The sequence below is a fragment of the Salmo salar genome, chromosome 22, assembly GCF_965601325.2.
Source record: "Salmo salar chromosome 22, fSalSal1, whole genome shotgun sequence".
NCBI classification, from domain to species: Eukaryota; Metazoa; Chordata; class Actinopteri; order Salmoniformes; family Salmonidae; genus Salmo; species Salmo salar.
The window spans coordinates 44,721,372-44,746,680 of NC_138312.1; the positions used below are offsets into that span (position 1 = coordinate 44,721,372).

Here is a 25,309-nt window from a genome sequence, read left to right on the forward strand (position 1 = left end):
GAACCTGCAGGAGCGGGTCACTGCTTTGATGTTTGCAGAGAATGACAGAGTGCTGTTCAGGGTTCACGGTTCTTTGCACTCTGGGAGGGCGACACTGTACAGTTGACAACCGGGATGGCGAGGTCTTTGAGCAGCCAGGCCTTCCCTGGTAGGAACAGCAGTTCTGTCTTGTCGAGGTTGAGCTTGAGGTGGGTTTACATCCAATTTGAGATATCTGCCAGTCACATAGAGATGCATGTCCCCACCTGGGTGTCAGAAGGGGAAAGAAGAAAAGTAGTTGAGTGTCATCCGCACAGCAATTATAGGAGAGACCATGTGAGGATATAACGGAGCCGAGTGACTTGGTGTATAGAAAGAAGAGGAGAGGGCCTAGAACTGAGCCAAGGGGGACACCAGTAGTGAGAGTACGTGGTGCAGACACAGATCCTCTCCACGTCACCTGGTAGGAGCGGCGTGCCAGGTAGGATGCAATCCAAGTTCACGGTGTCAAAGACAGCGGATAGATCTAGGAGGATGACAACAGAGGAGAGTCAGCTTTGGCAGTGCGGAGAGCCTCCGTGACACAAAGAAGAGCAGTCTCGGTTGAGTGACCCGTCTTGAAGCCTGACTGGTTAGGGTCAAGAAGATCGTTCTGAGAGAGATAACGAGAAAGTTGACCAGACAGCACACTCAAGTGTTTTGGAAGAAAAGAAAGGAGGGACACAGGTCTATAGTTCTTTTGTGTGGTTCCTTGAGGAGGCACCCTATTACCTATATAGTGCATAACTTTTGACCAGGGCCATAAGTGTGCCATTATGACACCAATGAATCACAATCAACACACAATACAATCTGGTTGTTTGTTTATGTGGCATAGGTGGTTGTTAACGTGTTCGAGGTGTAGCTATAGGATGGTGAAATAAGTGGTTCCTCTATGGGTCGGTGTTGGGTGTGTTACCTGGCTGTGGGGGTCTCCGTTCTATAAGCCAGTGAATCAGCCAACGACTCTCTCTCTTAGAATCAGGGAGCCTTAGAGCCCTGCATTCAGTGCCTTGGAATCATTAATCACATGATGGATTCTCCCATCGTCATGGTGATGGCAGCCCAGGTTCCTTCCTTCCTGTATACAGCCAGCGCTGACTCATAAATTAAGTGGCCATCGCCACGGCGACCCAGCACACTATAAATCGATCTGAGTGCATTACATCGACATCGCACGGCATGACATCACTATGAGGTATGCATTCTGCACAGAGAAGAAAAGCATCACTAAACCTTACAGGCTCTTCTGTGGATGTGAGTGATCTTAATGTTGAAAATAAAAAAGTCCCCTCAGTACAGCACCACCCCCCTGTTATAGACATTCACATGCTCGCAACTGTGCTGCAAACACTGACGATGAATGTGGGTGACAGGCTCAAGAGAGAAGATCATCAGAACCATTATGCACACACGAATACAGAGAGATACCCGTTCATTAATCACACATTCATTAATTCATTGTCCTGTTTCTATATAGGTCAGAATTTTCTTTAGTTCCCCTCTATGCAGTGTGTGCATCCCAAATAGCACCCTATTCCCGATATAGTGCACTACTTTTCACCAGGGCCATAGGGCACTATATAGGAAAAAGTGTGCCATTTGGTATGCAGACAGTGAGATTTTGCAGTGTACCCCTGGCAATATTCGGTTATTTTTCTCTTCCCAGAGATGACTATCAACACATTACAGAGCCATTGATCTCCCTTGCAGTCCAGACAGCAATGATTCCCATTTCCGGGGGGAAAAAAGACTTAAGAAAGTGTGGAGGAATGGGGAGAAGGGAGGGGGGTATTGATTATGCAGTCTAGAGGAATCTCACGCATGCCAAGCACATTGGAAGAGCCAGGGTCTGTGACTGGCAGGTTGGAGAGGAAAACCAGAGGGTGCGTTCATTCACTTCTCTCCTCACCCTCCTTTTTCATTTGTCATCCCTTCCTTTTTACTTACTAATGTTAGTGTAACTGTAATTCATTTAGACATAATGCTGCTGGCTGATTCACAGTCTGCGGCTGATTCAATCTGCTCTCTGTTGGCCTCTGCTTGTTGACTGGGACACGCACCAGAACATCAACGACGGGTTCTTCTGAATACATTTTTCACAGAGCAATTCTCAGCAGGTTCTCTTGGGTAGAAATTATCTTAGAATTATTTTCAGTAATCAGTGATAATGATGGGATAAACACTCAACTAATCACACATCTGCAAACTCATCTTCCTGGTTTCTCTTTCTGCATCTGAAGCAAGCTGTTGTCATCTCCTGTCTCACTGTTGAAGAGGTGTGCTCTCCCACTGTCTGAATTGTTTATTTGGATACCCATTAGCTTTTGCAGAAGCAGCAGCTATTCTTCCTGGGGTCCACAAAAAACACAAAACATGACAAGTAACAAAACATTGATCCACTGATAGACAAGGACATTCACACACATTTTAAATACAACGATATATAAACATTACAACTAAAAACGAATGTAAACAATACAATAAAACAATGATGTGTGTGTTAGCGTCTGTGTATGCCCTTACAGTCCCTGCCATACCATGAAATGTTATTTCATCTTTTTTTAAATTACTGTTTGCTGAGAAATTGGAAAGGAGTTCCATGTGATCATGGCTTTGTATAAATCTGTGCGTTGCTATGAATTCATTTTGGACTTGGGGACTGTAAAGAGACCCCTGGAAACCAGGAAAGACTGGCATGCATGTTGTGGATGTTGTTCTGTATGTGCAGTTAAGGGCAAGGTGTGCTGCTCTGTTCTGAGCCAGCTGCTGCTTTGCTGCACTTTTATCGGACAGGAATTAAGATGGGACAAGACCTGAACAACTAATACGGTTGATTTTTGTGTCAAAAACACAGAACATACTTATAACAGACACACCCCTCCCCATATTTACAACAACTTTGTCAATATAACTTGGCCATGATAATTGTACATCCAATGTCATACAGATGTTATAGGAGTTTAGCTTCCTCAACGTTTTCAATGGTCATACCTATCTTGTTTTGAATGCTTTGTACAAAATAATAAGATGCACTACGACAGGATATTTCTTAACAAAGCTCTTTAATAGCTAGATATAACTGTCATGTTCACGTGTCTCATACCATGATCAACTGACCATAGCCTCACCTGGGTGGTCTTAACCAATCATGGGCAGTAAAATGCATCTGATTACAATTCAGTATGTTTGCACATATTCATTTTACACCACCCTTATGCACAACTCCAGTAAGACCAGTGGCAAATCATTTGTAAAAATATAGAAGAGTAACGGCCCAAGGCAGCTGCCACACCACACTGTACATACAGTATCTGATGCTAGAGAACAATCCCTGGGTTCTATTGCATAAATCATTCTCCAACCATTTGATGGTAGGTGATGTAAAGCCACAGCAAGTGAGTTTCTTCAATAACAATTTATGATCATTAACATCAAAAGCTGCACTTAAATCTAACAATACAGCTCCAACTATCATCTTATTATCCATGTATTTTAACCAATCATCTGTCAGTGCAGTACAAGTTGAGTGCCCTTCTCTATATGCATGTTGAAAGTGAGTAGTTAACTTCCTTCCACACCTGTGGACACACACACTCATTTAGGCTTTGGTTAAAGATAAAGCAAACAGGGGTGGCAATACAGTCTGCTACCATTCTTGTCACTGATGTCGTATGAAAGAGACCAAGGCGCAGCGTGCGTATCGTTCCACATCTTTATTTCTATGTGAAACTATGCAAAACAGACAATAAACAATAAACAAAAACATGACAAAGAGGTGCTACATGCATAAACTCAAAATAATCTCCCACAAACACTAGTGGGAAAAACAACAACTTAAATATGATCCCCAATTAGAGACAACGATGACCAGCTGCCTCTAATTGGGAATCATACGAAAACCCCAACCTAGAAAAAAGAACCTAGAACACAACATAGAAAATGTAAACTAGACAACAACAAAAAAACATAGAAAAAAGAAACTAGAACCAAACATAGAAATAAATAAACTAGACAAAAAACCCCAGTCACGCCCTGACCTACTCACCATAGAAAAATATGAGCTCTCTATGGTCAGGACGTGACAATTCTCAATAGTTTCCCATCAATGTTGTCTATACCTGGTGGCGTATCATTATCAATGGATAACAGTTTTTCCACCTCTCCCACCCTAACTTGACCAATTTCAAAACAGCAATTTTTGTCTTTCATTATTAGATATTTTATAGAAAAATATGATGGTTCACTGAAATAGTAATTGACATGATTGGCAATATCGAAAGGTTTTGTTATAAATGACCCATCAACTGACTCATATCATTTAAGCTACTCCAAAGTCTTTTTCCATTGTGTTTTATGTCATCTATCTTGGTTTGGTGATATTTCTTCTTCTTTTTGTTAAGTTTAGTCACAACATTTCTGTTTACGGTATGTCAACCAATCAGCTGAGCAGCCGGACTTGTTTGCCACCTCTTTTGCATAATTTCTTTGAACCATAAAATTGTTCAATTCATCATCAATCAAGGGAGCTCTAACAGTTCTCACAGTTAATTTCTTAACAGGTGCATTGTTGTCAACAATTGGCATGAATCAATTTACAAATACTTTGAGTACTGCATCTGGATTCACTTTCTCATACACATCAAACCAACATACATGTTTTACATCTTCAACAAAAGAGTCCTGAGAAAACATTTTGTATGATATCTTACAAATTACTTTAGGCCCAAACTGAGGCACTTTGGCTTTCCTTCTTATTGCCACAATGTTAAAGTAACTAACGTTACAGTCAATGGGAACTGATATCATTTTGGAGCAAAGCTATGCAGCATTAGTGAATATATTATCAATACAAATGGATGTCACATCTAACACTATTGGTAAGCACTCTATTTGGTTGTGCAATAACCTGGATCATATTACAGGCATTAGTCACAGTTAGAAGATTCCTCTTGAGAGGACAGCTAGTTGCTAACCAGTCAATGTTCAGGTTACCCAGCAAATAGACCTCTCTGTTAACATCACACACACTATCAAACATTGCAGACATACAGTATTATCCGAATACTGACTGCTAGCACTTGGTGGCCTATAGAAGCACCCCAAAATGGCTCTGACCACATAAAGCAACACCTCTCCCACAGGCATTTCTGTATTTTCTGTAGATGTTATATCCCTGTATTGCTACTGCTGTATCATCAAAGGAATTATCTAAATGAGTTTCAGAGATGGCCAGTATATGAATGTTATCAGATTTGACAAGTTATTGAGTTCATGAACCTTATTTCTAAAGCTACATACATTAATCTAGGCTATTCTTGGCCCTTTCCTGGGTAGTTTATCGGAGATAGACATAGAAAATAAGTCAAATAAAAACGTTGTTTAGCTAATAGAGTCAGTCAATCAGGCACTTAAGAGTGTCAGTTGGGTGTGTGTGTGTGTGTGTGTGTGTGTGTGTGTGTGTGTGTGATGTTGGGCTGAAGCTACTGACCCTCACTCTTTTCAGGCTTTTGGGAGGGAGGGTGGATAAGGAGGTTATCGTATCGGATGTAAGCAATGTCCCACGCTCTCTGGCAGCTTTCATAGCTGGGATCAGTTCTTTCCGCCTCTGGCGCTCAGCTTCAGAGAAGTCAAATCAAATCAAATCAAATTTATTTATATAGCCCTTTGTACATCAGCTGATATCTCAAAGTGCTGTACAGAAACCCAGCCTAAAACCCCAAACAGCAAGCAATGCATGTGAAAGAAGCACGGTGGCTAGGAAAAACTCCCTAGGAAAAACTCCCTAGAAAGGCCAAAAACCTAGGAAGAAACCTAGAGAGGAACCAGGCTATGAGGGGTGGCCAGTCCTCTTCTGGCTGTGCAGGGTGGATATTATAACAGAACATGGTCAAGATGTTAAAATGTTCATAAATGACCAGCATGGTCAAATAATAATAATCATAGTAGTTGTCGAGGGTGCAACAAGCACGTCCGGTGAACAGGTCAGGGTTCCATAGCCGCAGGCAGAACAGTTGAAACTGGAGCAGCAGCACGGCCAGGTGGACTGGGGACAGCAAGGAGTCATCTTACCAGGTAGTCCTGAGGCATGGTCCTAGGGCTCAGGTCCTCCGCGAGAAAGACAGAAAGAGAGAAAGAGAGAATTAGAGAGAGCATATTTAAATTCACACAGGACACCGGATAAGACAAGAGAAATACTCCAGATGTAACAGACTGACCGTAGCCCCCCGACACATAAACTACTGCAGCATAAATACTGGAGGCTGAGACAGGAGGGATCAGAAGACACTGTGGCCCCATCCGATGATACCCCCGGACAGGCCAAACAGGCAGGATATAACCCCACCCACTTTGCCAAAGCACAGCCCCCACACCACTAGAGGGATGTCTCCAACCACCAACTTACCGTCCTAAGACAAGGCCGAGTATAGCCACAACGATCTCCGCCATGGCACAACCCAAGGGGGGGCGCCAACCCAGACAGGAAGACCACGTCAGTGACTCAACCCACTCAAGTGACGCACCCCTCCCATGGACGGCATGGAAGAACACGAGTAAGCCAGTGACTCAGCCCCTGTAATAGGGTTAGAGGCAGAGAATCCCAGTGGAAAGAGGGGAACCGGCAAGGCAGAGACAGCAAGGGTGGTTCGTTGCTCCAGCCTTTCCGTTCACCTTCACACTCCTGGGCCAGACTGTACTTAATCATAGGACCTACTGAAGAGATAAGTCTTCAGTAAAGACTTAAAGGTTGAGACTGAGTCTGCGTCTCTCACATTGGTAGGCAGACCATTCCATAAAAATGGAGCTCTATAGGAGAAAGCCCTACCTCCAGCCGTTTGCTTAGAAATTCTAGGGACAATAAGGAGGCCTGCGTCTTGTGACCGTAGCGTACGTATAGGTATGTACGGCAGGACCAAATCGGAAAGATAGGTAGGAGCAAGCCCATGTAATGCTTTGTAGGTTAGCAGTAAAACCTTAAAATCAGCCCTTGCCTTAACAGGAAGCCAGTGTAGGGAGGCTAGCACTGGAGTAATATGATCACATTTTTTGGTTCTAGTCAAGATTCTAGCAGCCGTATTTAGCACTAACTGAAGTTTGTTTAGTGCTTTATCCGGGTAGCCGGAAAGTAGAGCATTTCAGTAGTCCAGCCTCGAAGTAACAAAAGCATGGATTAATTTTTCTGCGTCATTTTTGGACAGAAAGTTTCTGATTTTTGCAATGTTACGTAGATGGAAAAAAGCTGTCCTTGAAACAGTCTTGATATGTTCTTCAAAAGAGAGATCAGGGTCCAGAGTAACGCCGAGGTCCTTCACAGTTTTATTTGAGACGACTGTACAACCATCCAGATTAATTGTCAGATTCAACAGAAGATCTCTTTGTTTCTTGGGACCTAGAACAAGCATCTCTGTTTTGTCCGAGTTTAAAAGTAGAAAGTTTGCAGCCATCCACTTCTTTATGTCTGAAACACAGGCTTCTAGCGAGGGCAATTTTGGGGCTTCACCATGTTTCATTGAAATGTACAGCTGTGTGTCGTCCGCATAGCAGTGAAATTTAACATTATGTTTTCGAATGACATCCCCAAGAGGTAAAATATATAGTGAAAACAATAGTGGTCCTAAAACGGAACCTTGAGGAACACCGAAATGTACAATTGATTTGTCAGAGGACAAACCATTCACAGAGACAAACTGATATCTTTCCGACAGATAAGATCTAAACCAGGCCAGAACTTGTCCATGTAGACCAATTTGGGTTTCCAATCACTCCAAAAGAATGTGGTGATCGATGGTATCAAAAGCGGCACTAAGATCTAGGAGCACGAGGACAGATGCAGAGCCTCGGTCTGACGTCATTAAAAGGTAATTTACCACCTTCACAAGTGCAGTCTCAGTGCTATGATGGGGTCTAATACCAGACTGAAGCGTTTCGTATACATTGTTTGTCTTCAGGAAGGCAGTGAGTTGCTGTGCAACAGCTTTTTCTAAAATCTTTGAGAGGAATGGAAGATTCGATATAGGCCGATAGTTTTTTATAATTTCTGGGTCAAGATTCGGCTTTTTCAAGAGAGGCTTTATTACTGCCACTTTTAGTGAGCTTGGTACACATCCGGTGGATAGAGAGCCGTTTATTATGTTCAACATAGGAGGGCCAAGCACAGGAAGCAGCTCTTTCAGTAGTTTAGTTGGAATAGGGTCCAGTATGCAGCTTGAGGGTTTGGAGGCCATGATTATTTTCATCATTGTGTCAAGAGATATAGTACTCAAACACTTTAGTATCTCCCTTGATCCTAAGTCCTTGTTGAGGAAGATGTTGGTTCCTCTCAAGTTCTTGGGTCTGTCCAGAATAGCAATTTTGTCCTTGAATCTTAGGAACTGGACCACTATCGGCCTGGGTCTGTCAGACTCCGGTTTTCCAGACATATGGGCGTGCTCCACCTCAATCTTCCTATGACCAATCTGCAGCTTTTCGGTGATCATTTTTCTCACTTCCTCCTCAGACTCCGTCCAGGTGTCAACCTGGTCTCAGAGCGTTTCGTGTTATGCTGTACGTAAATCTGAGAAACTCAATTTAGTATGATATGTTAAGTTTCGTATAATATGTATTAATTTGTGGATGTCCATCATCCATTTCGTATGATATGTACAAACTATTTTATGTTATACATTTGCAAAACGTATGATATGTTACGAATTCTATCTAGGTGGCTAACATTAGCTTGCTAGGCTAGATGTTAGGGTTAGGGTTCAGGGTTAAGGTTAAGTTTAGGAGTTAGGTTAAAACACGCTAAGGTCGATGCCAGCACCCCCAAGGAAATCTATTAGCATATTACAAAAATCCCCAAACAAATACATCAATTTAAACTAGAGATATCTGTTTTGTGTCTCAATCCACCACATCCATCTATGTAACACTTCTGCATCTGCTTTGAAAGGTGACAGAGCTAGAACGTTGTTTGTCAGACCATGAGACATCCCAAAATCAGTCTTCTCATAAAATCACCTGTAGCGTCCGAACGGTTTGGCCTACAAACTATGACCCCTCTATGGAAAGATGACACTCTCACAAACACAACACATCATCACTACAGACAAGGTGAGTCAGAACCCAACACATCATCACTACAGACAGGGTGAGTCAGAACACAAAGCATCATCACTACAGACAGGGTGAGTCAGAACCCAACACATCATCACTACAGACAGGGTGAGTCAGAACCCAACACATCATCACCACAGACAGGGTGAGTCAGAACCCAACACATCATCACTACAGACAGGGTGAGTCAGAACCCAACACATCATCACTACAGACAGGGTGAGTCAGAACCCAACACATCATCACTACAGACAGGGTGAGTCAGAACCCAACACATCATCACTACAGACAGGGTGAGTCAGAACCCAACACATCATCACTACAGACAGGGTGAGTCAGAACCCAACACATCATCACTACAGACAGGGTGAGTCAGAACCCAACACATCATCACTACAGACAGGGTGAGTCAGAACCCAACACATCATCACTACAGACAGGGTGAGTCAGAACCCAACACATCATCACTACAGACAGGGTGAGTCAGAACCCAACACATCATCACTACAGACAGGGTGAGTCAGAACCCAACACATCATCACGACAGACAGGGTGAGTCAGAACCCAACACATCATCACGACAGACAGGGTGAGTCAGAACCCAACACATCATCACTACAGACAGGGTGAGTCAGAACCCAACACATCATCACTACAGACAGGGTGAGTCAGAACCCAACACATCATCACGACAGACAGGGTGAGTCAGAACCCAACACATTATCACGACAGACAGGGCGAGTCAGAACCCAACACATCATCACTACAGACAGGGTGAGTCAGAACCCAACACATCATCACTACAGACAGGGTGAGTCAGAACCCAACACATCATCACTACAGACAGGGCGAGTCAGAACCCAACACATCATCACTACAGACAGGGTGAGTCAGAACCCAACACATCATCACTACAGACAGGGTGAGTCAGAACCCAACACATCATCACTACAGACAGGGTGAGTCAGAACCCAACACGTCATCACTACAGACAGGGTGAGTCAGAACCCAACACATCATCCATACAGACAGTGTGAGTCAGAACCCAACACATCATCACTACAGACAGGGTGAGTCAGAACCCAACACATCATCACTACAGACAGGGTGAGTCAGAACCCAACACATCATCACTACAGACAGGGTGAGTCAGAACCCAACACATCATCACTACAGACAGGGTGAGTCAGAACACAAAGCATCATCACTACAGACAGGGTGAATCAGAACCCAACACATCATCACTACAGACAGGGTGAGTCAGAACCCAACGCATCATCACTACAGACAGGGTGAGTCAGAACCCAACACATCATCACTACAGACAGGGTGAGTCAGAACCCAACACATCATCACTACAGACAGGGTGAGTCAGAACACAAAGCATCATCACTACAGACAGGGTGAGTCAGAACCCAACACATCATCACGACAGACAGGGTGAGTCAGAACACAAAGCATCATCACTACAGACAGGGTGAGTCAGAACCCAACACATCATCACTACAGACAGGGTGAGGCAGAACCCAACACATCATCACTACAGACAGGGTGAGTCAGAACCCAACACATCATCACTACAGACAGGGTGAGTCAGAACCCAACACATCATCACTACAGACAGGGTGAGTCAGAACCCAACACATCATCACTACAGACAGGGTGAGTCAGAACACAAAGCATCATCACTACAGACAGGGTGAGGCAGAACCCAACACATCATCACTACAGACAGGGTGAGTCAGAACCCAACACATCATCACTACAGACAGGGTGAGTCAGAACCCAACACTACATCACCAACTGGGGTTAGCAGCACAGAGCAGAGGGGCTGGTGGGTAACGGATGTGGGCCTGATTGTGTCCCTTGGGTTTCAGGAACGGGCTATGATGACTCAAACATCACAACCTTAAGGCATGTCATCAACTTACAATATGTCCATAACCTGGGTCAAACTTCTAGGGCTATAAGATGTAACACTGATTGAGCCATTTGGCCGAGCCATTTGGCCAATCCATTATTCCCAGGTCTCCTTCACAGGACAAGACTGTTAGCCTACGGAGTTGAAGGCTAAAAAACTATGCTCATTTGTTTGGTAAGAGATGGTGGGATGATCTTTTAAAGGTGCCCGGTGTCCTATATAGGGCTAGACCAAGGCATGTACACTCCACCACTGCTAGGGTCATTGTCAATGTGGTTCCCTGGACCACAACTCGACCAACAATCACCAACAATCACCAATCAACAATCAAGGTAACTCACCATGTTGACAATATTTTTATCCAGCAAGTATAAGTGAGTAGTGCACCTTTTGGTTTTTCCCCTAACACTACACAACTGGTTCAAATGATCAAAGTTTGATGATTAGTTGATTATTTTAATCAGCTGTGTAGTGCTAGGTCAAAATCCAAAACGTGCACCTCTTGGGTTCTGAGGACCAAGTTTGGGGAACCCTGCACTACTCACTTATACTTACTGGATAAAAATATTGTCAACATGGTGAGTTACCTTGATGGTGGTGGTGATTGTTGGTGATTGTTGGTCGAGTTGTGGTCCAGGGAACCACATTGACAATGACCCTAGCAGTGGTGGAGTGTACATGCCTTGGTCTAGCCCTATATAGGATGCCGGGGCTCTTCAACGCCCTGGGGCTACAGTATTGTAGGGAGTATTGGAGTTTGTCTGTTTACATTCAACAATATAGGATGACTAGTTTAACATTAATATTAACTTGGCTCTTCAGATTACAGCCCAATGGATATTTTTATATATTGAAAGTATATAAAAAACTATATATAAGTTGTTTTAGTATATTTTAGATGCAAAAAAATATTTACATAATGCGCTCAGCTGCATGGAGGTCAACATAGAACTGGGTTGTTTCTGGCTCCATTTGTAATCCTGTAACCGACCAGGCGGGAGCAGTCTTGGTCTGTGGCTTGTGATTGTGGTTACCATAGTAACCAGCGCAGCGTTTTCATTCACACCCATAGCTACACAGGAACTGTAGACTGGGTCATGTTCATTCACTTGAAAGTAGCTGGGGGAAAATGGTGTTGTGGAGAATGGTAAAGGAGGGGAGTGGACACACAACGGAGTATGAAAGAGAAGAAAATAGTAGAGAAGAGAGAACAGTTGAGACACAGGGGACAGTAGGACTGTACTGAAGACACTATAAGAGACGGCTGCCACTCGGGCCAATGTCATTGACGTCCAGAACAGAGACTGTGATGGTTGCCTTGGAACTGACCATGTGGACGACGGGGTTGCAGGTCACCGCCAATAGACAGGTCTGACTCAAAGAGGGGCAGGACTCCATAACCACATTATAGGTGGTTTTGATGATGCCTATCCCTGGATTCACAGAATCTAGTTCAATCCAGTACAGGCTTAACTGAATGACAACAGAGACAAAATGTAATATGGAATTTGATTGAATAGTTTGGGGAATGGCCTCATCTCTGAGGAATGCTCATCAGAGCCAGATGTGGATGCCAGGTTCCCCTATGCTGGGCAGCTGGCATCGAAAAAAATTATTTGATGAAACATTGAACTTGGTTTTTACTGCTATAGCCCATCGAAACACTTTGAATAACACATTCATAAACAGACAGTCAAAAAATGTATAATAAGGGAAAAGGTCTGAGAGATATAAGAAAAATATTTGTTTTTTTGTTTGGCCATGTTATTTTTAGCACATTTTACCCCATATTTTACAGCCTAGTACTGGTTACCTTTAGACAAATTAGAGCAGAACATTATTCATGTTCCGGAGAGTCTCCCCTTTCGATATTGGTGACATATTAGTTTGTAGCTCCAACGGTTCAGTCTGGACAGTCTGTTTTGTGGAAGACCTCTTTGAAATGAGGACATCCGCGACAGAGAGTTCAGACAAAGCTTGTGGATGTCATAGAGCCAAACAATCGACACTGTCGTGTTCGCAAGAGTCTCCGCTTTCAATATTGGTGACATATTAGTTTGTAGCTCACACTTTTCAGGTTTTAAAGACGATTTCATGACAATTTTCCTGTCCTGATCCTGGAATAGGCGCAAACGTTATATTGGCGGAAAAAGAGGATTGAGCTGCAGCCATTACAAGATAAAGTTATGTCAATCTCTAGCCTTAACACACGGGGAGCTATTCAATATTCAAAATATCGACTCTAGGGGGTGTAATATGCTTACTGTGACGAGCCATTCAGACCAGCCATCCTGATTGAACTTTTGCAAACTACATGACCCTGAGAATCAACACTCAATGGAAAGTATGGATCAAATTACAACTGGATGTGATGTTGTTGACCCTGCATGATGTGTTCTTAACGTTGATATTCTGTACTGTTATAGAGTGGCCATATTGCACAGGGTTAAATGATTAATAAAAAGGAGGGATAGGACATGCTTAGCTTATTTCACTCAGTAACATCACGTGTGGACAGAAGTACGGTTCTCACTCTGGTTGATGGTAAAGCCGTAAGGTGTAGTTGGAAGGACTATGTAGTCATATGTCAGCACAGACATTTGACACAGCATGGACACTTGTGACCAAAGCGAATGGCCCACTATTCTCCTAGATAGAAACGGACTGGGATCGCTTCCTAGAAGGAAAGAAGATGGGGAAATCGGGAGGGAGCAATGGAATGAGAGATTATTTGGGGTGGCATGTAGCCTAGTGGTTAGAGCGTTGGACTAGTAACCGAAAGGTTGCAAGATCAAATCCCCGAGCTGACAAGGTTAACATTTGTTGTTCTGGCCCTGAACAAGGCAGTTAACACACTGTTCCCTGGTAGGCTGTCATTGACTTGCCTAGTTAAATAAAGGTAAAATAAAATTATGAGAGATTGCCATGACTATGCAGGCACTTTGCCTCCATTTCCCTGATATCAACTGTATGCAGTATGTTGTATTCACAACTATCACTAGATTAGTGAAAGACAAATGAACACTTGCTCTCTCCCAGATATGGTTCCTGCAGAAACACAAAGGGTCCAAACACAGGGCCCTGTGGCATTAACAGTCAGACAACAGGTTTGTTTGAGCTATGACAGAGACAATTGGTCTAACCCAACCTCAGGTTTTGTATTGGATTTACTGTACTGTAAAAGCATCAGTAACCAGGAAAATGTAGCTCAGTTGCAGTGAGAAACCACATTTGGAAACTGACTTTCCTTCATTTCAAAATGACAATGTTTATCAACACTGAAGTGTAGAATGAAAGAAAACACATCCCGACACGCCTCCATCCCCAGCAGACAAACAGAGATCTTTCCACTGGCTGTCTTGACTGTCCTGCCTAGGCAGTGATAAGCCAACACAGCCTCTATGAGTAAAGCCCTGTCTTATCAGAACAGTCTCTTAAAAATGTCTGGGATTTGTGAATCTTTTCTCTTAACTCACTGGGCCTCTCTCCTAATCCTTCTGTCCCTGTTCACCTAAAGCACAGGCAGATGAAAAGTACCAAGTGAAGGCTGTTGTAAAGTCAATTGAACTTACAGCCACGTAGGGTTGCAAAGCTACCTTTAGCAAATTTACCGGAATCGTTGGTAATTTAGTTAATCTATGGTAATTTATATTTGAATAAGGTAACAAAAATATGTATTCATATACAGTATTCCTTTTTATATCTGTGTCCATATTGTCCATTCGTTTCTTGTGCATAGACCATATGGTTCAAGAGAAAATGATAATAAAAAAGCATCTAACCAACATGGCTTTATTTTCATTGAACTGCAAATCTTCCAACTATTGACTTTTTTCACAACTGCCACCAGTTTGGCGCTACAAATTTTACAACATAGACATTGACACAGTAAAATAAATGTGTGTCAAAAAATATATAAAGGATATTTCATGCTTAAACCCTCAAATTAAACACTAATGGTATTCATTAAGTTGATGGGATATATTTTGGATAAAGTTACAGTTTTGTCATTGCAATGTTCATTATTTTTAAATCATCTTATTTGATTATTTTATACACTGCTCAAAAAAATAAAGGGAACACTTAAACAACACAGTGTAACTCCAAGTCAATCACACTTCTGTGAAATCAAACTGTCCACTTAGGAAGCAACACTGATTGACAATACATTTCACATGCTGTTGTGCAAATGGAATAGACAACAGGTGGAAATTATAGGCAATTAGCAAGACACCCCCAATAAAGGACTGGTTCTGCAGGTGGGGACCACAGACCACTTCTCAGTTCCTATGCTTCCTGGCTGATGTTTTGGTCACTTTTGAATGCTGGCGGTGCTTTCACTCTAGTGGTAGCATGAGACGGAGTCTACAACCCACACAAGTGGCTCAGGTAGTGCAGCTCATCCAGGATGGCACATCTATGCGAACTGTGGCAAGAAGGTTTGCTGTGTCTGTCAGCGTAGTGTCCAGAGCATGGAGGCGCTACCAGGAGACAGGCCAGTACATCAGGAGACGTGGAGGAGGCCGTAGGAGGGCAACAACCCAGCAGCAGGACCGCTACCTCCGCCTTTGTGCAAAGAGGAGCAGGAGAAGCACTGCCAGAGCCCTGCAAAATGACCTCCAGCAGGCCACACATGTGCATGTGTCTGCTCAAACGGTCAGAAACAGACTCCATGAGGGTGGTATGAGGGCCTGACGTCCACAGGTGGGAGTTGTGCTTACAGCCCAACACCGTGAAGGACGTTTGGCATTTGCCAGAGAACACCAAGATTGGCAAATTCGACACTGGCGCCCTGTGCTCTTCACAGATGAAAGCAGGTTCACACTGAGCACGTGACAGACGTGACAGAGTCTGGAGAGGGACAGAGGGACAGATATAATTACAGACCCTGTGGTTGTAAAGAGTACACTAATTATCGGGAAGCAAGTACAGGGAGTGAATTTAATAAATAAACAAGCATGGAACAAAACAAGAAACATGAGTAGCGTACAGACATGAAACATTTAAACAGAGTCAATAACACCTGAGGAATGAACCCAAAGGAGTGACAGATATAGGGGAGGTAATCAGGAAGGTGATGGAGTCCAGGTGAGTCTCATGAGGCGCAGGTGCGTGTAATGATGGTGGCAGGTGTGAGTAATGATGACACAACTGGCGGCGTCGAGCGGGAGTAAACTTGACAGTGGTAATCTGAAGTAACCAAAAAGGCAACTACATGTCATCTGACAAAATCCCCCTTCCCAAAACGTAAAAGTTACCAAAATTCTGTTAGTTTACTGGAACTTTGAAAGTTTCCAGTAATACTCTATACCCTCCCTTCACAACCCTACGACCATGTTAGCACACTGCAGCAGCAGCCTAAAATTATTCAGCACTATGGATAGCTCTTAACCACTGCAATGTTCATTCAATGCTCCAAAGAGCTTAGCAGTGCTTTGTGTTTCTTTCTTTGAAGACACTGTGGTGAACAGTGAGTGGTTGTTGTTGGCAACCATTTCAGTCAGGCAGGCAGTCATTCAGGGAGTCATTCAGGAAGTCAGTAAGGCAGACAGTTGTTCAGGCAGTCAGTCGTTCACGCAGTCAGTCAGGCAATCAGTCAGGCAGTCAGTCTGGCAGGCAGTTGTTCAGGCAGTCAGGCTGTCACGCCTGCTCCCTCTCTGGCGCTCAAGGGCACCAGGCTGCCCATCATTACGCACACCTGTCACCATAATTACGTGCATCAGAGCTCATTGGACTCACCTGGACTCCTTCACTTTGTTGATTGCCCCTTCTATATTTGTCTGTTCCTCAGTTTGTTCCCTGTGTCAGCATTATTGTTGTTGTGTTTTCCCCTTTCCAGACGCTGCCCTTGTTTGTTTCTTGACCTTTGTTTATTAAATGTTCACTCCCTGTACTTGCTTCTCGTCTCCCAGTACCTGTCCTCACACAGTCAGTCAGTCAGGCAGTCAGTCAGGCAGGCAGAGAGCAAGGAAATACAGTACAGTGGATGACAAATAAATACAAGAGAGAGATTTTTGATTTTCTCTTTATTATTTTTCCTGATTGGAAAGAAATCGCAGGGTCAATATTTTCATTAATCACATTACATGACATGATGCACCAAAATGTTACTCTATCTGTTTACAGGAATACACTGAATAGAACACAAGGTTTCACAATGGATACACAACTGACGTTTCGCCCATTGCACTTACAACAGTGAATGACTTGAGTTAGACTTTTTCTGGATTTTTTTGTTGTTGCATTTTCAATTAGCTTTTTCCTCTTATTTCAATCTCTTTTTAAAAAACGGATAATTTCTCATCAACTTTGAAACCTCCCGATAGAATTATCATAGAATGCCTGGATAAACTTTTACCATGGAGGTATTTCTCCTTGTTTTACAAACACAATATGTATAGAAACTCTACACAGACCGAATATGTATCTGAATACAAGTTTATTCCAATGTTGCCAAAAGTCAATACGAGCCAGCCAGATACACTATGCATATTTCATCATTATATTCATAATCATGATATTTAATCATAATAAATATTATTTTATACACAAAAGCACAAAAGTTGGCAGCAAGTACGGTGTGGGAATGCACAAGACGACCGTACTATGAACTCAAACGCTGTACAGAAGAATCCATCTGTATTTACAGTGAGAATGTGTGTTTGTGTGTCTGTCTGTCTGTCCATTTGGACGGCTACAGTCAGTGAAGGCTGTCTGGTCTCATGCTTCTCTTATTGACCACAATGTCTCCATAAAGATGGTGAGCATGCAGCTATCTATACCAAGGTCCCTCTTTGGATTCACCCTGCAGACTCTCATTTATATTATTACCGTGAGATAACACATTTGTTTTACCTCTCCTTGAAATCTATAACACATATCCCATTGGTGTCATATTTCTGTCTTTACATACCAGTCAGACTTGTGCTTTAATTATAACATGCCCGGATTGGATGAATGATTGACTTGGGCTCAGCAGAATGTTGAGTTTCTCTGACCTGATTGACAGTACTGTGGTACCCTCTAGACTAGCCTTGGATATGGAAGGTTCAGTGGTCCACTGATTGAGTTCTAAAGTTTGCGACGAGTTCCAGACTGTTCATTTAAGGGCGAATCCTAACTTCAACTTAAAATGCAATGCATGACTAAGTGGAGATTAGGATTTCTCCCATTTGTTCCTCCAACTACTAATGATACCTTGATATGTTGTTCTTTGTATGCAACTTTTAGTGGCTTCAAAGCACATCAAGTTGTTTCCCTCATCATCTATTACTACATGATGCCATTCCTAATGCAGTGAGATATAAGGAACCATTCTATTTGTTGGACAGTGATCAACCAATCAGATACCTGAAATGAATCCTCCACCCTTCAGGTTATACACTGACTGCCGATGCACACACTGACTGACATTTTACAATGAGAATTTCTGACCAACCGCATCACAGGTTTGTATAGCAGCACGGACTGGACAGCTGAACACGCCATGGCACAGTTGGGCCCTGGTCAAGCCACACACACCAGGACTGAATGAGAGCATACAAACAGCCAGACAAAGCTAAGCAAATCATGCTTCAAGCAATAAGATGGTGGACATTCATGACTGACAGTCTACACAGTCAACCCTTTGGCAACAAGTCCCCCCATATGGGGAGTAATGGGGTACTATAAAACATGCCACAAAAATAAAAGTCTAGATTCAATAGTTAAATATTCAGATCCATAAATACAATTAGCGAAGTACAAATATGTTCATAACTGTTTTTGATGTCTTTCAGTTCACAATTTTGTTGGATTCTAGTGAGTAACATTGGTCATTATGGTATTAAACTTTTTTTTTTGTCTGTTCCAGTTTCAAAATGAATCATTGCATAGAACATTTGAAATGATGATTGCTTCCAGCTACTCCTACATGTGTGTGTGTTTGCTTGATTGCATTTATGTCTCTGTATGAGTAAGTGTAAACAGAGATTCAGGTGTGTATGTGTAGTTATGCAACTCTCTCTGACATATTGCTGATGTTTATCAACATGTTTCAGATATTCCCATCCATGAATTTAAACAACATTAACACCATTGTGCTGTAAATCATGTTATGCATGCGATTGCTTTTCAAAATCAACCAGCAAATTAAAATGTAAGATAATAAATAAGAAAACAATAGACCATAAAATATAAATAGATTTACCAAACAAAAACATAAAACATAAAAACAGAAGTCACATGAATATAAATTAATAAAAACACAAATTAATCATTTACATTATCAGTGTTCTCGATAGATTTATGTACATACAATAGTATACAGTTGTGCAAAACGAAATTAAGAAAGGTATGATATGGACGTTTCAAAACATATGAGGTATACAAGTAAAAAATATGTACCGAATAAGGCTCTTCTTTTCAGAAAAATATCAGGCAAAAATGATAAGAAATTAAACCAGATGAAAATACTTTTTATATATATAAAAAAAATCCCAAAGTGCTCTGGGATTGACAAGTGATGGCTAAAAGACAGCCATGGTTACGCTTGCTTGCGTTCCATCTGGTCCTCTCTCCTGTGTGGATCTCACACAGTATTGGTGGCCACACCGGTAGCTTCTCCTCTCTTTATCCTACTCGTCTGGTGAACCCTCTTCTGGACGTAGTGGTGAAAAAGTGTTAAGAAGATATGGGTTTCTTTATTATTATTGTGCGTGCATTCCAGTGTCCACATGTACATGTTGCATTCTGTAGACATATCACAACATGTGGAGGAGAAATAAAAACACATTCAAAGAAACAGTCATCGTTCCCTGGAATGTAGAGATCATAGAAACCAAGCATTCAAGGGGTTCATAACCAGGGCATTGTTTGTTTGTTTGTCTGTCGCCGTTTGTTTGTCTTGGCTTCTCCAGTGTAGTAGTTAGTGTCATAGTTGGCAAAGAGGTCTCTTTGGTACTAGTAAAATCTATGAGCTGTGTATCCATCTCCCTCCTCCATTGTGTTATAATGGTGATATTGTTATAAGGCCCTCTGACCACAAAAGTGTGGAGTCATGAATGATTCTGGTCAGATGTGGACTCCTCAGAGTCTGCATTACAAATGCCACCCTATTCCCTATATAGTGCACTACTTTTGACCAGAAGTGACATTTCCTTCTACAATGGCTCCCATCTGGCCTTGTCTTAGAATCACAGAACCACAGCGAGTGATGGGAGAACTCTGATGAATCTGTGTGCTCTCCAAGATGACAGAGATTCAGGTGAAGCAGCAGCATCCTCCGTTGTTGTCCTTCTGAGCTGAGCGATGCGGAAGCCAAGCCTACGGTGTGTAGGCTCCCTGTTCTGTTCCTGGATCAGGTGTTATTTCTCTCAGTAAGCAGAGAGACAAACAGGGAGGTGAGACAGACAGGATTATATCTTCCTTCTCTCTTTGCTCTCTGTCTCATTCACTCTCCTACGGGAGCTGTGAGGTAGGCTCTCGTTGGCATTCTGCTGGTGCATCTGAAAACACGAAGTCAAACTTTAGTGTCTCTCACATAGAGATCATTTCTACTGAATTTTGGGAAAACCTGGGGATTTTGGGAAAGTTACCAGAATTCTAAAACCCTACGAGATCAATATACACTGAATTTATACGGAATGTGTTGCATTAGGATCCAATATGTCACAGACATTTGAATAATATGACAAACAGGGAAAATACAGTACACAGAGACAGACTGTAAAATGTGTGCATTATTGTCTCATATTTAGTGCTGAAAGATTTCAGGACATAATTTCAACTACAGGGGGAAGAGGAGAGCTGTACTACTGTACTGCTTGAAGGATAACTACCTACATGTGCACACACACCTACACACAGAGACACAAGGACACACAATTCCATTCTCATTCCTTACACATCTCTCTCCTTACACACAGAGAGAGAAGGAGAAAGAGACAGGGATAGAGAGAGAAATAGAAAGAGAGACTGATAAAAAAAGAAAGAGATATTGAGAGAGAGAGAGAGAGAGAGAGAGAGAGAGAGAGAGAGAGAAAATAACCACAGCCAGAGATGATGCACCTTGGAGGGTTACCCAGTGGCCAACACCCTAGTGCCAGACTAATTACCATGGGAACCAATCCCACACCCTTATCCCAGTGAATTCTGTGAAAATTCTCTATAATAATACATGTTTTCTTCAACAAAGTAATATTGATATGAGATCAATGTAGTACAGCATCTACACTTTGAAAGCTCTGCGTTTTAAAATAGGGCTATAAATACAATCTCTGCAATACGACTGATTAGAAAGGTTTGATTGTACTGTCGCTAATTTACTGAGTTTTGCTCGTCACCTTCCCATCACAGACTAGCAACACTATACCTCCTGTGACTGTATAGTAATAGGTCACATCCACCACGAGCCGACACCTCATTAAAACAGACCACATCCCCTATCTAAGACCTCACAACAGTGACGGCCACGGTGAGTGCTTCCAGTTCCATTACTCCCCCTACATGTCACTATGTCCCAAGCCCCTCCACCAGGGCGGTGGCAGCCAATCAGAGCCCTGCTGGGATTGTCAGTAATCCTCAGGGCTGAGTAGGTTTACCTGTTGGTCAGAGAGGCACTGAGAAGGTTTTATCTCTAGATCCCTGCACTGGATCACTGGATCTCTCACCCCTACCACACACACCCCCTTCACACACACACCCCCTTCACACACACACTAGAGATGTGAGGAACCCGGCGTCATGGCCTATGATATCAAACCAAGAGTCAACCCAACCTAGGCAGACCCTATAATAACTACACTAGCACAATGACAGACACAGTAGTGGTCATAGGGAGAAAGCAGGGCCCAAATAGCATCATGTGATAGTCATGTGTTTTAAATGGGGTCCCAATAAAAATGCATTCAAATCTGTTGTGTTTAAAAAACAATTTTACTGTGCTGCTTTCTGTGTTAGCCCATTCTACAATGTAACGAGGGATTTTTTATAGTGTAATGAGTCATCATTCTGTGGGCCCCAGTTTGTATGTGTGTGTGTGTGTGTGTGTGTGTGTGTGCGTGTGTCTGTGTGTGCGGGTGCATGAAAGGACAGTAATGCCATGGTTAGTCTGCTTATCCATAGGCACATTTAAAAAAATGTTTTTTTACCCCTTTTATCTCCCCAATTTCGTGGTATCCAATTGGTAGTTACAGTCTTGTCTCATCGCTACAACTCCCGTACGGACTCGGGAGAGGCGAAGGTCCAGAGCCATGCGTCCTCTGAAACACAACCCAACCTAGCCGCACTGCTTCTTGACACAACGCACATCCAACCCGGAAGCCAGCCGCACCAATGTGTCGGAGGAAACACCGTACACCTGGCGACCTGGTCAGCGTGCACTGCGCCCGTCCCGCCAGAGGAGTCGCTAGTGCGCAACGAGACAAGGATATCCCTGCCGGCCAAACCCTCCCTAACCCGGACGACGCTGGGCCAATTGTGCGTCGCCCCATGGACCTCCCGGTCGCGGCCGGCTGCGATAGAGCCTGGGCTCGAACCCAGAATCTCTGGTGGCACAGCTAGCACTGCGATGCAGTGCCTTAGACCACCACGCCACCCGGGAGGTCCTTCATTGGCTAATTAATAGTGCTCTGTGCCTGACCCAGTATAATGGACGTGTGTGTGGAGGAGTGAAAGGGTACACTTCCTGGTCCACTAACCTGGACTAACCTCTGGGCACTAACCTGGACTAACCTCTGGGCACTAACCTGGACTAACCTCTGGGCACTAACCTGGACTAACCTGTGACCTTTAACCTGGACTAACCTCTGGGCTCTATCCTCTAACCTCTGACCTCTATCCTTTGACCTCTAACCTGGGCTCTAACCTCCGACCACTCCAACAGTGGGAGAACATGGACACAGTCATTTCTGTTTATCTGACTTGACACAGCAGAGAACCAAATCAATGTAAAAGTGCTATTAAAGAGAGAAAAAAAATGAAAAATGCCCCAGGCAGATCAGACAGAATATACAATCACAGTCCTTAATGAGTCATCAGTTCACTCATGCTTCAGACATGGATCTATGTTAATCTATGCAAATATCCAGCTGATACAACACTTCATCCATTCATCCACCGCAGTGTGGGGCCCAAATGGCACCCTATTCCCTACCTAGCGCACCATTTAGGGAACAGGGTGCCATTGAAGATGCAACCTCTGTATCCTTAACTGCATTAAACTTAACCTTAACTATTGATGATAGTATTAATACTTTGAGTGGTGAGTATTTAACTTCGAAAATGATGAAAGCAATTTAAATATTTAATCTACACTCATATACATCATGAAAATATGAAGAGTACAAGGGAAGACATTTCTTTGTGGAGTGAAGTGCAGATTATCACAAATATGGTCAACATTTTTCTCCAAAGACAAGACACACCACCCCAATGTGTAAAGACATGTATTTATTTCATGAGATACTCACTGATGCTCTCAGATACCCACCTCCTCCTTCTCCGCTTCGTTGTGATAGCGAAATGTATAAAATGCCGAAAACAGTTTCATAGATTTTACTAGTACCAAGCCTCCAATCCCCCTCCATCGCAACTCCTCATACCCTGCAAGACAAACACAAGCTTTCCCTCACACCTGGGACTTCCACAACACACAAACAAACAAAGTGGCAACTACTTAAACCTTACATCTATGAAAAATCACCAAGAAATCCATTGCATTTACCCTCCTTTCTTCCGTTCACCAAAATGAAGTGAACTTCTTCCCGAGGCCAGAAATAGCTGTGTAAAAAAGATAGAGAATAGATGGGGTGAGAGGGAAAAAATATTTAGTACAGTATAGAAAGTTAGTACATTAGTCCTTTTCACAGAATATTCTGTAGAAGGGGTGTATATAAAATAAAGGGTCCATTTTGTATTATGTTCAATCACTAAGAAAGAACATCAACGACTGAGGACACACACACCATACAGAAGAAAAGTAATTGTTAAACAGTAATTCCTTCCACATCAGACTCTGTAAGCATCCCAAATGGCACCCTATTCCCTATATGGTGCACTTCTTTTGACCAGGATCCATAGGTAGTGCCCTATATGGGAATAGGGTGCCATTTGGGATGCTCCAGTGTTCAGGTTCTCAGGGCTTTACCATCTCCCAGTTTCCCCGCCTGTTCAGCTGCCCCTCCCGCCCCTCCCAGGATATTGGTGAGAACATTGACGCCCTCCGCTGGGGGCTGGCCTGCCGCTGCACTGCCGATCCCACCAGGCCTGCTACCTATCCCTCCAGGGGGGGTTGCTTTAGAGCCTGCAGAGGAACAACAACCGCACTGTCAGATGGCACTGTTTGGGTAGTATATACTATTCTGTTTGGGTAGTATATACTTTTCTGTTTGGGTAGTATGTCATGTCTGTTTGTGTAGCATGCCATTCTCTGTTTGGGTAGCATGTCATTCTCTGTTTGGGTAGCATGTCATTCTCTGTTTGGGTAGCATGCCATTCTCTGTTTGGGTAGCATGCCATTCTCTGTTTGGGTAGCATGCCATTCTCTGTTTGGGTAGCATGCCATTCTCTGTTTGGGTAGCATGCCATTCTCTGTTTGGGTAGCATGCCATTCTCTGTTTGGGTAGCATGTCATTCTCTGTTTGGGTAGCATGTCATTCTCTGTTTGGGTAGCATGTCATTCTCTGTTTGGGTAGCATGTCATTCTCTGTTTGGGTAGCATGTCATTCTCTGTTTGGGTAGCATCTTATTGTCTGTTTGGGTAGCATGTCATTGTTCGGGTAGCATGCCATTCTCTGTTTGGGTAGAATGTCATTCTCTGTTTGGGTAGCATGTCATTCTCTGTTTGGGTAGCATGTCATTCTCTGTTTGGGTAGCATGTCATTCTCTTTGGGTAGCATGTCATTCTCTGTTTGGGTAGCATGTCATTCTCTTTGGGTAGCATGTCATTCTCTTTGGGTAGCATGTCATTCTCTTTGCATGGCATTTCATTCTCTGTTTGGGTTTGAGAGAGTCTAAAGACAGTAATGTATTAATGCAGTGTTAGACTGCGAGAGAGGTGTCAGTCTTACCGATGCCTGTGAGGGGTGGTGTAGCTGTCTTGGGTGGCTGTGCTGCTACTGCTGCCCCCCCAATCGTTGCTGCAGGTTTCATCCCCCCAATAGCTGCTGCAGGTGTGGCAAAAGTCATCTGTTGCAGAACAGAAAGAGTGGGGAACAAAATTGTTACTGTCCAGCTGTTCACCAAGAAGTGAAAAATAAGAGGGGAAAATTACATAGGCCCAGTAATTTCATGAGT

The 25,309-nt window shown here is 43.1% G+C and overlaps 1 protein-coding gene across 1 annotated transcript in view; it reads right to left on the reverse strand.

Annotated features, from left to right (window-relative positions):
• Positions 1–17,044: 17,044 nt before the first annotated feature.
• The window catches only part of LOC106583441 (protein bassoon), a 201,180-nt gene continuing 192,915 nt past the window's right edge, over positions 17,045–25,309 (reverse strand). Inside the window, exons 8-12 of the mRNA XM_014167602.3 lie at positions 25,084–25,201; positions 24,162–24,317; positions 23,739–23,794; positions 23,505–23,617; positions 17,045–20,520 (exon numbers count right to left, since the gene is read on the reverse strand). Coding sequence (XP_014023077.3) covers positions 23,754–23,794; positions 24,162–24,317; positions 25,084–25,201 — 315 coding nt within the window. The 3' untranslated portion in view covers positions 17,045–20,520; positions 23,505–23,617; positions 23,739–23,753. The remainder of the gene's footprint in view (positions 20,521–23,504; positions 23,618–23,738; positions 23,795–24,161; positions 24,318–25,083; positions 25,202–25,309) is intronic.